General features: G+C 39.2%; 1 protein-coding gene across 3 annotated transcripts in view; it reads left to right on the forward strand.

Annotated features, from left to right (window-relative positions):
* akt3a (v-akt murine thymoma viral oncogene homolog 3a) overlaps positions 1–14,363 on the forward strand; it is a 47,180-nt gene that overhangs the window by 18,525 nt on the left and 14,292 nt on the right. For all 3 annotated transcript variants that reach the window (XR_003841660.1, XR_003841661.1, XM_029520653.1), the window contains exons 3-8: positions 3,490–3,615; positions 7,884–7,995; positions 11,354–11,498; positions 12,112–12,243; positions 12,393–12,458; positions 13,226–13,294. Coding sequence is in view for 1 of the 3 variants with exons in the window: in XM_029520653.1 (XP_029376513.1) it covers positions 3,490–3,615; positions 7,884–7,995; positions 11,354–11,498; positions 12,112–12,243; positions 12,393–12,458; positions 13,226–13,294 (650 nt within the window). In the remaining 2 variants the exon portion in view is untranslated. The remainder of the gene's footprint in view (positions 1–3,489; positions 3,616–7,883; positions 7,996–11,353; positions 11,499–12,111; positions 12,244–12,392; positions 12,459–13,225; positions 13,295–14,363) is intronic.

A 14,363-nucleotide genomic window follows, 5' to 3' on the forward strand; every position in this document is an offset into this window, starting at 1 on the left:
CAAGGTTTTTACTTGACAAAGCGGCAGAACAGAGGTGTGCAGGTGTCCTGAAGGAGTGAGTGTTAGACTGAGAGATGGAGAGCAAACTGTTAAGTTTGTCCAAGTTTGTGACTCATTCCTATTTTGCTGGCTGAAGTTCAGCCATACCATGTGTACCTGCCTCCTATTTCAATTTTTTGCATTTTTCTCTCATTTTCTCCCTTTCCCCCTCTGTCCTGAAATGAATAGTTAATCAGTTTGCTAATTGAGTGACAGTTTGCGAGTGCGTTGTTGTAATTGTCCAATCAGAAAGCTTGGAATGGACGCAGTCACAGCTGATTCATCTCTGCCTCTTACTGCTAAATCCACAAGCTGCAAATGGAGGATGTGCCAACAAGATTTATGTCTCCTAGAAATTCCAAAATAACTCTTTAAAAGTCTAGTTTAGTTTTTAATCCTTCTGTTTGTGGTTCAATCAAAAAAACAAAACAAAACCCAAAAGATATTATGGACAGATATTTTATTAAAATTTTCCACTTTTAACCCATGATACAAGAGAATGTGAACCTTTGGATTAGAAGTGTCTGATGTTAATTAATAACAGTAGAAATAAATGCAAATATTTTAATTAGGTTTTAGATTTAGAAGTATGATTATACAGTAGGGACATCAAATTAGATGAAGAAAGCACTTCAAGTCTATTTTTCTTTGTTTTGAAAAATGTAACCTTTAATTTAAACATGCTCCAGTTTTCTCTGTGTCCCTGTTCCTTAGATCTTTCATGTTAGCCCACGTTCTCCTGTACTACAGATATTGTATCCTTCCACCAAGAAAGACGAGAGTCCTGTTGTCTTAAGTGCTGTGTAGTGTAGTATTTACTAATTGGTCTTAAGGGAAAAGTAAAGTTGTGCAGAAAACTAAATGAAACTGTAGTGAGGAGTCCGAGAGAGATGGTGTGGGAAGGAGACCGGCTGTTCTGTTTTCTCCAGCAGTCCAAACTAGAGACATGTGGCTCTCCAGACAAGCTGTCCAGAGTGGGAGAGCTCGCTGGACTCATTACAGGCAGGGCCAAGACGGGATAGCTTGACAGAACACCATTGGATCATTCGAAAAATTGGAACAGTCAAAACAGAATTGTGGTAGTTTTGTGTGTGTGTGGATGTGTGTGCATGAACCTGTGCCTGTTTGGAACAGGCGTGTGTGGACAACTGTCCATCTCTTCTCTCCGTCTGTGCCACCCCTGGCTGCCCCTTCCCCCGCCCCCCAGTGGACATGTACACACTTATGCACACAATCCACATGCACACTCACATACACGCTGTCGAGGCCCGGCCAGAAGGATTGCTTAAATGTTTTCAGTTGCACTGGACAGCTGAGCGATGAAGTGGCCAGCCACAGGCTTCCATTGGTTGGATACTTCAAGTAGAAACTGACTCAGAGAAATGACTGGACTTGGCCCAGCAAACCAGCCATCACTGCCAGTTTATAATAGTTATCAGTTTAACTTTCTCTTCATCTTTATCCATTTTGTCATTACATCTCTTTCTCCTGTCCAGTTTGAAGTTTCTCTTTTCCGGAGGGTTAGTCTCTTCTGTAATTAGTTTGTGTATCCACAGCTGGAATGGGTAAAACTGTAGAGTTTAGTTGAATCATGAATGTAACTTTGTAATCTCTTTATATATTGCAGGGTAATTTTTGTATAGTTTTATAGTTGATCATAATTAATTTGATATTCTACGTCTTCCACTTGTCCCTTTTTCTTTGCTTTCTTCGCAATATTTGCTCCTTTCTCTTCCTAAGCCTCTCTCAATCCCTCCTCCCAAACCCTGCCATTCAGCCCCTCTGCACTCTGTTTATCAGTAGCAAGTGATCCAAAGAATATGCTTTGTTTCTCAAGGAACAGGAGAAGGAAACAGGAGAGTGGGTGGATTTGTGAAAAAGAGAAAAATAGAGCCTGGGAAAGGAGAGGTGTGATTTGGTAATCTTGATGACGCATTGGCACCCCTACAGCATCGTTCTTATCTGTCTGTCATTGTCTCTCTGTGTCTCTGTCCCTTTGTGGTGTTTCAAGTCAGCCGCTTACTCCCCCCCCTCCAACACACGCACATGCACATATACACCTCTACCACCAGTAGCACCCAGAGGTACCGGCAGGGCCTGCAGTCGCGTGGTCTCTTCGGCGGAGCAGGTGTTTTTCCGCAATGTGTTAACGAGCACGGCCTGCTGTCATTTCCGCTTTAAATGGATGTCACAAATAGAACACACACACAGACATACTGCTTATTCTCCTCTCCCAGCAAATTAGCCTAAAAAAGTGATCAGAGCTGTTACCAGTTTTCCAGAGCATTTACATGTAGTTGTATATTTACAGTACATATGAATCTTTCTGTCCATTGTGTCCTGTCCAAGGAACCGCTGGTTAATGAAATGCTATTGCGAAAGAAGGAACATTTGTTTATGTGGTTTTCATTTCTGTTGTTTGAAAAGAGAAGCTGAATTCTTTTCATAACTTCCTGTTTTGAGATTGTCAGTTTCTTTCCTCAGAGCAATGTGTTTCCATATTACTTCAGCCATGACCTTTGTGTAACCATACACTTTGTCCTGTACTTGCCGACTATGTGTGAATCCTCACTGTGTATTTTAATCCATGTGTGTATCTGTGCTATTTCCAGTAGGCTAAGTGTTATCTGCCTCTGTGGTGTGGTAATTTTTGACACTCATGTAATCCTGCAGCAGGTCATCTGATAAAGCTGTGGTGCCAGGTTAGTGCCAGTCTGTGCCAACCAGTTGGGTAATACAAGCAACCAGCTGCTCAGCAGATGTTATTTATTGCTGTAGTTTAAGAAGGGCTATTCTCTATGTCTAATTTTACATGGAAAATAGACCACTGGTTACCATCACATGAGGAAGAAGATGCATCTCATCTTCTTCCTCATGTGATGGTAACCAGTGGTCTATTTTCCATATGTATGTGGCTGTTTTGAGACAGTGAGTTCATATGTGGGCAAGTGTGTGTTCATCGTGCGTGCATGTGTGCGTGCGTGTGTGTGTGTGTCTGTCTGTCTGTCTGGTAGAAAGGTCATAACCTCGACACCTGCCCATGTATCAGCCAGATGATGTTTCTGGCATGGAGAGTTTGAGTGTTGTGCTGGTAAACATGTTTTTGTCAATTTTAACATGGTAATCCGATCTGAATCTGGCAAGCGCTGTGGGAGTCCCAGAGATACCGTGTGTGTGTGAGTGTGTGTGAGATATCCTTTGGACAGATGAGAGATGGGCTGACAGACTCCTATCTGTCTCAGGAACAAAGTCTGTATTTTAATTCATGATCAGTTCACTTCTGCTATTAATACTTTCCCCATATCATCATGGTTATTATCATTCCAATTCCCCTTCAGCATCATCATCATCACTTCCCTCATGATCTGAATTCATTTGACTTCGTGCCAAATGTTTAGTAAATTTGATTTAAATTTCCTGCTCTCTCTTTCTATCTATTTCTCTCTTCAGGTGAATACATAAAGAACTGGCGGCCGCGTTACTTCCTGTTGAAGACAGATGGGTCTTTTATCGGCTACAAGGAGAAACCTCAGGATGCAGACCTGCCCTACCCACTAAACAACTTTTCTGTAGCAAGTATGTAACTTATCATACATTTATCAAAACAACCTTGAGTCACTCAGATTTACTCCAACTATACCTGCGATCTTTACATTGTATACATTGGAACATTTTGAGTGGAAACATAACTTTCTAACACATTCCTATCCGAAGGGGCAGCTTTTTATATTCTCTTTAGTTTGCTGTGAGATTGTTCACAATAACAGGACTAAAGAATGAACTAAGTACCTTTTACTCACCAAGTACCTACATTTTAAAAAACACTGACTCACTGGCATTGATATCACTTCTTGTTCATTATTTCAGTCTATTCTAGACACAAAAATATTTTAGAATATAACTGCAAAATTTATCAAGCATCAGATTGAGGCTATGGTTTCTAAGTGTTTTCCATATAAAAGGGCGTTTGGTGGACAGCAGTTTAAGGATGATGTTAGGGTGAGACCTACTATGATTACAAGCAGCAGTTTAGTGCAGAAGCAGTCTAGATGTTAGGGAATCAGCAGGCAATTTAAAACACAGGTTTTCCAGTTAAAAGATGTACAATAGCCTATATCCTCAATGCAAAATGTGTCGAGCCTGGAAATTCCTATGAGATGTTGCTGAAATGTTCTTGTAATTTCATCACACAGAAGCACAATGAAACGGTGCAGCAGTTATTGCATCAGTTACACTCGTGGCATATCCAAACATCTTGTCAGTCATCAGTCTTTACAGTGTTGATATGCTTAACAGAATTCACTGAGGGTTCTAATTAACCATTTATCAGTGTATCATCTGTCTGCACCTGGTTAACAGGCTCCATGTCGTTGACATGTGTAATTAACCAGCTAATGAGTTAACAAGATGAATTTTAATGTCTCTCATTCTCATTACTGCCTCCACCACCTCTCATTGTTCATACAACCTTTAATTTGCTTTCCAAGCGTTTTTACTTAGGAATAGCTGTGCTTCCCATAATCTGATATACTGTAAGACATTTTACAAGGGTTAGGTTTTTAAGCAACAATAATTAAACAACAAAAGTCATCTCAAGCCAGTATATCACAGTGGAATCCATTGCTATTTTGATTCTGAAATCAATGTATTAATGTTTGATGAACTGCACTGTAGCTTTCACACTGATGTTTGTAACTTTCAAAAAACATAAAAGCTGATTGTGATGTGTCACTAACAGTGGTAGTTCTTGAAGGCACAAGTTGGGATTAAGTGAACATCATATGAATCCCTTCCAAATGATCACATAATAATTTTCTCTGCAAATTTATTAAAAAATGAACATGGAATAAAATCAAATCAAGCACCACAAGAAAAAAAAGTCTATCACACAAAAACAAGGGCAGGGTAAGAAATAAAATCAAAACGATATTTTTACTGTAAGTGTGATTAATAAATGTAAGGGAATATTGCAATCATGTAACTTGACCTGTTATGGGCAATAACAGTCATCTGTTTGAAATTATTATTATTTCTTTTTTCTTTGCTGCAAACAGTATTATCGACTTATTTGTTTGTCTTGAAAGTGAAAATAACAATATGCCCAGATTGTTTGTGTATCTCCGTCCTCAACTATGCTAAAAAAAACTGATAAAATACCTAGCCTTTACAAGGTATTTAAATCATCATCATAGCGTATGTTTCATAATAAGCGCATCCATTTCAGTGCAATTATTTACTTTATCTCATATTTATATCCATCTATATGGATATACATCTATCACAGGGTATTGAGCTGATAAGTAAAGAATTGGCATTTTACCTCTTGGCACAAGGCCTGATCCCTGATGTCACTGTATTTGGATATATTCATAATTAGCACTGTAAAACAGTACAGGAAGTGGTCATTTAGTCAAAAAGACACATAATAACTTTATTCAGGTAAACCTTATCAGTTTCTTAGTTAATGGCTTTGGATGAACAGTGCAGTGAGTGTTGGTGATGTAGAAAACAACAGGAGAGCCAAAGGAGAGGGAGGAAAAAGAAATGAAAATTATGACGAATGGTAGAATACAAGCTGATACCTCATAGAAAATGATAAAGAATGGTACATCGAAGGGCGGAGGAGGAGACAGAAGAGATAGGACTCCGGAAGGGAGGACAAGTATTGAGAATGAGCGATGGGGATCGATTGGAAGGGGCAGAGAAAGTAAAAATTGGAGATGGGTGGGGGGAGAAAGAAGGCAGAGATGGAAGGACGATTAGGGTGGAGAGCAAAGGGTGAGAACAGAAGAGAAGGATAGGAGGGTCAGGCTTTTGCGTATGGAAAATGGGTGAGAGAAAAAGAGGATCGTCAGCACTGAACAGACAGGGAGGAGGAGACGAAGACAGGGTTGGAGAACGAGGAAACAGAGGAGAGGAAAAGAGTTTGTGGGGAGGACAAGCCAGGCCATACATCCGGCCCCGGCTGCTTGGCACAGCACTGGCACTGCCACATCTGTTGCCCAAAGCTGGGAGGCCAGGTGGTGTGTGTGTGTGTGTGTGTGTGTGTGTTTGTTTATTTGCGTGTGTGCCTGTGTGTGTGAACAACAGAAGTGGTCAGATGGAACAGAGATGGTACAGGCCTGTTCCCTGCAGAGGGACTCATACATACAAGCCTGTCGTGCCCGCGTGCACATGCAACACACACACACACACACACACATAGACTGATGCATGGACTCACATACACCCACTAAACCGCTACACAGATTTCAGAATTGCCTGCTGTGGCAAACAACCCAATTTCAGCTAAAATTCAAACTTCAATATTACTTTTTATGTGTGTGTCTGTGTCTGTCCATGCACGGGTGTGAGTATTTTTTGGCATCAACTATAGCATGACCTTGTTTTCTGGCAGCACAGCGGGCCTCTTTCACTGGTCAGGTAGTGACTTCTTTTTGTGTGGTAGTCTGTGTCTGTTTGGCTTTACATTGAAACTCTGTTTTGTGTACGACCTGAGTGGTGTTGTCATTAACCTTCCTGTCTATATTTAGGCTGAGCCATGACGTGCTGTGCTGTGCTGTGCCACGCTTACACGGGAAGTAATTGGAAGAAGTTGTAGCTGAGGGTGGGATGTGAGAGAGCAGGAAAGGAGGGGAGGAAGAGAGGAAACAAGTGAAAGTAGAGGTGAGGGCAGGAGAAATTGACCGGAGACAAGAGATGGAAATGGAGGGTGATATGTTTAGAACAAAGCAAAGTGGGGGAAGATGAGAGGACAGAAGATGGATCGTTATGATTTTTTTTACATCAGCTCCTGTCCCTAGTAACCACATAGACTGCTGATAGACAATGAAAATGCATTCCTTCCCACAGCAAACTCACAGCCCCATCTGGCTATGTGTGTGTATGTTTCTCTGTGTACTGCATTATGCATTTGTGTAGTAAGAGCGTACTGTAGTGCCCTTTTTTCCAGAAATGCATCTCTACGGATATTTGCCAGATGTGTGTACTCTGTATGACATAATATCCCTTGGCTGGTTTCTTTAACTTATCAGTTGAAGTTATTGCCTAGCAAATAAAAATACTTTGTGCTTTATTAAAGACAACATAAAGCGAAACTTGTTATGCTAGTCAGCATCAATGTCTTTGATTTTCAAACGAACTCAACACATCTTGATGTTAGTAATGATGAGGCCTAAATTATTTGCCTTTACTTTCACAGTAGGCATTTTGACTTGGCAGAGAAAGCACAATGGCAGCGTCTCTGATCTTTTCAAATGCCCCAGAAGACCGTGGTAATGTGACAGAGAACCAATGTCAGGACCCTGAAACTGACAAAGCTAAAAGGAACTCAGCCATCGATAATTTTATTTGCACCTGTGATTTTTATTCTCCTGAGAAATACCAAAAAGTGTGAGGGGATGGCAATGATTAACTGGATTATTTATTTATTTATTTATTTATTTTTAATTTGGACTCTTATGTGACAATACAAAAGAAACCAAGTAAATGTCTTTCAAGCTACAACATCATTAGTATAAATCCCCTTTTATACTGTAGATCAACAGGCCAATACTGTCCTGGGATTTAAAAAAAAACACTTTCAGAAAGATTTGAAAAATTGTATCCTATACTAAAACACTCAAAAGCAAAGCTTTTTTTGATTATACATTGAAGTACAACTGCACATACAACATCTACTTGAAGGTTTGCTCAGACAGTTTGTTCAAATAGCAGCAGGACCAAAGTAACTATAATCACCTTATCAAACATAATCAAAAACTATCTCCTCTTTCAATCTTTCTGTTAATAGTGGTTTAATTGTGCTGAAAATCCATCACTGTCCCTCTGGGTGCCTGTTTCAGAATGTCAGCTGATGAAAACGGAGAGACCGAAGCCAAACACCTTCATCATACGCTGCCTCCAGTGGACCACAGTAATTGAAAGGACCTTCCACGTGGACTCTCCTGATGAGAGGTCAGCCCCTTATGGAACTGCTCACTTCTTAGTGTATCATTCTGTCATTGTTGGCCCGCGAATAATGATGATCTCAGGCACCATTTGCCTTTGAGAACTGAATCTGACTCAAGCACAACTACCATCATGCAGCTGGAACTTTGAATCTGACAGTGAGAATTAAAATTTGAGCTCAGACACTAAATACAAATAATGTAATAACTGAAAGCTTTTTGCTTTTGTTGCTACAGGCTTTCTGACATTTTTTTTAACAGCAGCAGTATTGATAAAAAGACATAAGCTTAATTAAAAACTTACAATTAAAACACCAAACACCAAATAAACACCAAATAAAAAGGCAGATTTGAAATACTTACAAAATCATACAAGTTTGATATATATATATATAATTTTTTTTTTCCCAACTTAAACATCCCAACAAGAATAATGCAGAAAGAAAATTTGAAAGTTTCTTTTCAAATCAAAGAAAGTAAAAACATAAATAATAAAATAATAAATTTGAATAAATTCAAAGACTTTAATTGTGATATTTAAATATCATGTGGTTAAAATATCATCAAGTGCAGAGGTATATATGAGGAGGTTTGCACAGTTTGGGTTATTCAGTGAGTGTGTATGTTTCACGGAAAGAGAGAGGGTAAGAGAGACAGAGTGGAAAGGAGACCTTTCAAGTAGCGTCGGCATAAATTCTCCAGCTGCTCAGTTCCTTCTGAGGAGCTGAGGTGTTTATCTCCAGAAAATGAACAGCTTTGCCCAGAAGACCACAGATGCTTCTGTGCATCCTTTGAGTTTGTGTTTTTTTTTTTTTTTTTTTTTTTGCCCCCCACCCCACCCCATTTGTGTGTGTGTTGCAGCTGTCTGTTCAAGTTTGTTTGTGTTATATCTTGCTTTCTAATAGTTTTACCTCTAGATCATCAAACAAACATTTCAGTTAGTATAAAACAAATCCCAATTAATTAATTTATATAGTTCCATATATATACAGAATTTATGTGGATGGCTGTAAGATCCAGATGTGTTTGTTTTGTTGTAGAAATGTATATTTGCACAAGATATGTGCTTAACTGAAATTCTAGTGGGCTGGAAGTTTGTTTGTGTGTGCGTGCATAGGTGCATGTGTGCGCAGTACAACTGGATGTCTGTGCTTCTGTTTGGTGCCTTACTGTATCTGTTGTACTGTACCAGCATTGGCAGGCCTCCAACTACCACAGCCCCAGCCGTGAGCAGAGGGGGTGGCACATGTTGGCATAGTGCCCGATTGTAGGCAGGCCCATTATCTCTCATTAGCAAAAAAAACTCATTATACAAAAAACACTCAAACCAAGAGAGAGCGCATTTATCTGCTGCCTGACCTTGAGAGAGTTCCCATTGCTTTTCATGTAGCTAGACATGCACACACACATCATGGGTGCCACAAATTGAGTACTCCATTGTTGTAGATGGAGTGTAACTTGAGTTTGCCCTTGTTTGGCGGTGTGTAGGGTATGTTCAAAAGTCTTTGCAGTAGAAAGGGTTTCAGATCTAAAAAACACACTGCTCTGTTTAGGTTCACATGAATGTTCTTCCAGATCTTTCAAGGAAACATATGGGTGTCTAAACCAAAACAAATCAAAAGACACTGGGGTGATAGTTTGTGAGTCAAAGAGGTTTCATTATTATGATCTTTTAGCAGCTTACACTGGGTAAGTGTGTTTGAAAGTGCACACTCGGAAATCCTGGCTTGCTTTTTTTGGAGTCCAGAGGATTTGTGAATATTTGAATATCATCCTGGGTTCACCTCAGTTTGGGATCTTAAGTGTGTTCTGTAAACATGTAACTCTGCATGTGGCAGAGGCTCACCACTGTTTGAGTAAAGATTCAAGGGAGACTTCTTCCTAAACCCAGTTCAGTCATAAAGAAACAATTGCTCAGCATTTTCAAATTATAATTAAAATTAGAATTATCATTCCATAAACACTGAGATCTGAAAATTAACCAGATTTACAAATTTAGAACAAAACGCTAAGTACTATTTCCTTTCTCTTCTCTTCTCGGCCCTTTGAACAAACCATTATATTCATCATCATTAAAAATGTCTTCACATTCTGATGCATGGCTGGCCTTCTGCTACAGTTGATGATCACAAATACATACTTCCTCTCAACAGATGTTGAACAACACTGCTAATGGGAAGTCAATGGGGAGGAACAATGTCAGCAAACAACAATGCATTGTTCCCTCTATGCATGGGTGTGCGTTTGTGTACGCAATAACCCTTTTTCCTTCTCTCTCTGTCACACACCCACAAAAACAAACACGCACACACACACTCATGCACAGACTGGTAAGCATTAGTTCTGCTCCATGATCATTGCTCATTTGGTTGACTCTCTAGTTGACTATGTTTCCTCTCTGTTGAACAAATAGGTGTTTATGTTAATTGAAAACACTTAAGTGCCTTTAGAAACCTGGTTAAATAAGTGCACTTACCACCCTGCCGGAGAATGTGTGACCAATATTACATTTTACAGCAGTGTAATGTATTATCACCAGCGCTGGTTTTAAATTACGCATCAATGTATGTATGTAGCATGCTGCTTGATCAGTTAAGCATTTCAAGTTAGGCTGAAACTAGACAGACACAGGGGTGCTATAACATTAGAAGTGCTACAATATCATGTTATCTAATATGATAGCCCTTTGATACCGTTGCCCCAACTTACTGCCCTGATATTGTATTACATTGTCAGGGCCACAATGTTTCTTTATCCATTAATCTACCAATTAGTTTTCTTTAATCTTTTAATCTATCAACACTTTGCAGATGAAAGATTAAAAATTGTCATAAAATAGCTGTTAAATTATCCTCAGCCCAGGGTAACATACTCAGATTGCTTGTTTTATTTGGTGACCAGTGGCAACTCCAACGACTTTGAGTTTATTGTCACCTATGATTTAAAAAAAAAAAAAAAAAAAAAAATACTAAATAAAAATCAAATCCTCATAACTGAGAAGCTGGAATCAGTGGTTCAAAAATAACTAAAAATTGGCCAGCTGCGTATGTTTCATGCATTTTCTGTCAAAAGGAAAAAAATATGTTGCAAAAAATGTTTCAACATTTCATGAAATTAAAATTTTATTAAAAATGTCAATGTTTGTGAAATCAGGGTCATCTTCTCATTATCATTTGTTTAAGTTTTTTTTTTTTTTGTCTTCGGTCTGTTCTGTGTGGCTTTGTTTTCTTTATGCTCACTTTATACATTTTACACAGTTTTCCTCTTTGTGCTTGAAAGCTCACAAAGGAAAACTCTGTATCGAGTGCTATACAAATAAAACTGTGATTATTTAACTTGAATCTTATTGTGTGTTCTAAATCCAGAGATGAGTGGACAGAGGCCATCCAGATGGTGGCTGACAAGCTGCAGAGACAAGAGGAGGAGAGGATCCAGTGCAGTCCTACTTCCAATATTGACAACATGGTTGAGGAGGAGATGGACATCTCCACCACGCACCACAAACGCAAGGTAATTACGATGAAAACAGTACATGCACACACATAATTTGGAAAATCTTAAATGAGTCTAGCTGCACTGCAGCTGTTCTTTGTCATAAAATAGGTTATTACCTTTGATTTTGTGCAATTTAAAAAAATGTCCTCTTAACTCACAGCTTTGTGTCAACTAATGAAATAGCCCCTGTAAAAAGAAAAAAAATTGTTCTCCCAAATCACAGAGATCCAGCAAATAAAAGCAGTCATGCAAAATAACTTTGTAAAGGTATTAATGTATTATTGTATTATAATACATTTACCAGAGTCTGAAGTACAAGTAGTGCCCCCTGCAGGCCTTCACTGTTCCTTACACACCATCCTAGAGAGTATTTGTACGGTCTAATTTTGCAAGACTCTGCAGCTAACCATGTTTTTTTTTTTTTTTTTTGTAAGCAAAAAAAAATTGCCCCTTAAATACACTAATACACGGGCACTGTGCTTACATAAGCATTGAAACTTGTAAACTTACAAAACCTTGTACAGCAAGTGCGGCATTAAAACTACCAAAGGAATAGCATATTAAGTATTAAACTTGAGGTTTTTGGATAATTCACTGATATTGGTCTCCTGCGTTTTCCTGACACTAGACAATGAGTGACTTTGACTACCTGAAGCTGCTGGGAAAGGGGACCTTTGGCAAAGTGATTCTTGTTCGAGAAAAGGCCAGCGGGAAATATTATGCCATGAAAATCCTTAAAAAAGAGGTCATCATAGCCAAGGTCAGTCTTGATGTGAATATCTATTGGTTTTTCTGTATCACAGGATTTTTAATTCATCAACATCAAACTTAAATAGGATTTTTATTTTGAACTATGAGTTCACTTTCAGATGCTAGTATCTGATGTTTTCATTTATTGTTTCCGTACAGGATGAAGTGGCTCACACACTCACAGAAAGCAGAGTACTGAAAAACACCAGACATCCCTTTCTCACTGTACGTACATCAAATACACAACAAACAACTGGTATGAATAGGCATATGTGACATATTTAAATTGCACGTAAGAAACATGTGCCTACGCACAGGTGACCTGACGATCCTATACAAACCTGAGTCTCTAGTGGCTAATTATAAGTAAGGCAGCAATTTTCTGTACATTAAGACCACATCTGTTGAGCTAGTCTTTCATGTATACATGTGCACACTATGTACTGCTCTTTCGTACAACAGTCCTTGAAAACACAGAAATATATATATATGTGAATGTTGATACACACATGGACACACACACGCGCATGCTTTGTTGTGAGAGCAATTACAGTTCACATCCGAGTTTACCCTTGTCACACCTGCAGCCACAAAGAGACTCAGACCAACTGTTCTTTTGTCTAGCATCTTTCTCCCTTGAAAGAAATTGCACACACACACTCTTCACAAACTCACATATTCACTTTGAATAAGCAAATACAGACATAAACTGTTTGAAGGTATGAATGATCAAGTTTTGTTGCACCTGCTGTTTTAGTTAGAATGGTAGCAATCTTCTTGCTGTGCACAAAATTGTTCATGCTGTAATTTCCCTGGTCACCCTATATGGAGTGCATGTGGACAAAGAGTACGTAATGTGTTACGCTACAAAGTCAAAAAACAATATTTGATATACAGTGTCCTTGTAGAAATAAAAGACAAAAGTCATTGTCTCAGTAATGCGTAACGCGTACATTAGTAAGATAACGTTCATTGTGTGGCTCTCATTGCAGTCATTGAAGTATTCATTCCAGACTAAAGACCGCCTCTGTTTTGTCATGGAGTATGTCAATGGGGGAGAGGTAAGACCTGTCACATTCAGACACACGTGCACACACACACACACATACACTTTTGTGATACTACTGCTTTATGTGGCTCCCCATCTTTAAACAACCAGTTAAACCACAATTTCACCACATTAACTGACAGAAGCAGCCCCCCACCACCCCACCACTATATTCTGATGTAAATTCAAAGTTGGATTGAAACTTAAATGACAATAAACTGGATTAAGTAAATAACTTAAATTAATTAAATAACTTGAAATGGTTTGGTGTGTATCAGCGCTGCAGTGATAAACTAAAACAGACTGTAGAGGAGTAGTATTAAAGATTTCAAACATTTGTTTGTTTTTTTTACATGGAGCAGTGTAGTGTAATTGGTGTGTGTAACAAAGGAATGTTTAGACGTGCAAACACTCAAGAAGTGATGAAAGTTTCAATGTTCAATTGCTTTCTAACACAGTTAATTTACCCACCAACTGGCCTCTCGCTTGCCTTCTCATTTCTCGTGCTTGTGTCTATTTATGAACACACCTATGGGGCAGATATAGCCAGAATGACAGTCGGAGACGAAATGAGTTTGGATTCCCCCACTTTTCCATTTCTCAGATATTTAATCGGGCCGTTTTTGCAATCTTGGTTCATTCCCTCAGTGTAACTGTCACCTGCTCCCCTCCCAGTTATTTAGGCTGTTCAGCCAGTGCCAGGCCTGAGCAAACACACACACTTAAAAAACACCAGCAAACACATACATACTTAGACACACACTGAAAATTTTTACCTCAACGGACGAATTGTGACCACACACACCACACAAACATGGACACACACAACCCATTACAAACCTGCCACAGTCACAGCTGCCAGTACACTGATGAAGGCCCACCTGTCGTGCTACATCCCTACACACACACACACACACACACACACACACACACACACACACACACGTACACTTCACAGCAAGGTGGTCTGTGAGCATCACTCCAGCGGCCATATGCAAACCTCCCTGAACAATTAATGGGGAGATGTGTGCCCCTTGGCCTCATGGGTAATTTGTATGACTTGACTGGTGCGGCACAGCAGG

Source organism: Echeneis naucrates, chromosome 15 (assembly GCF_900963305.1).
Source record: "Echeneis naucrates chromosome 15, fEcheNa1.1, whole genome shotgun sequence".
Classification (NCBI taxonomy): domain Eukaryota; kingdom Metazoa; phylum Chordata; class Actinopteri; order Carangiformes; family Echeneidae; genus Echeneis; species Echeneis naucrates.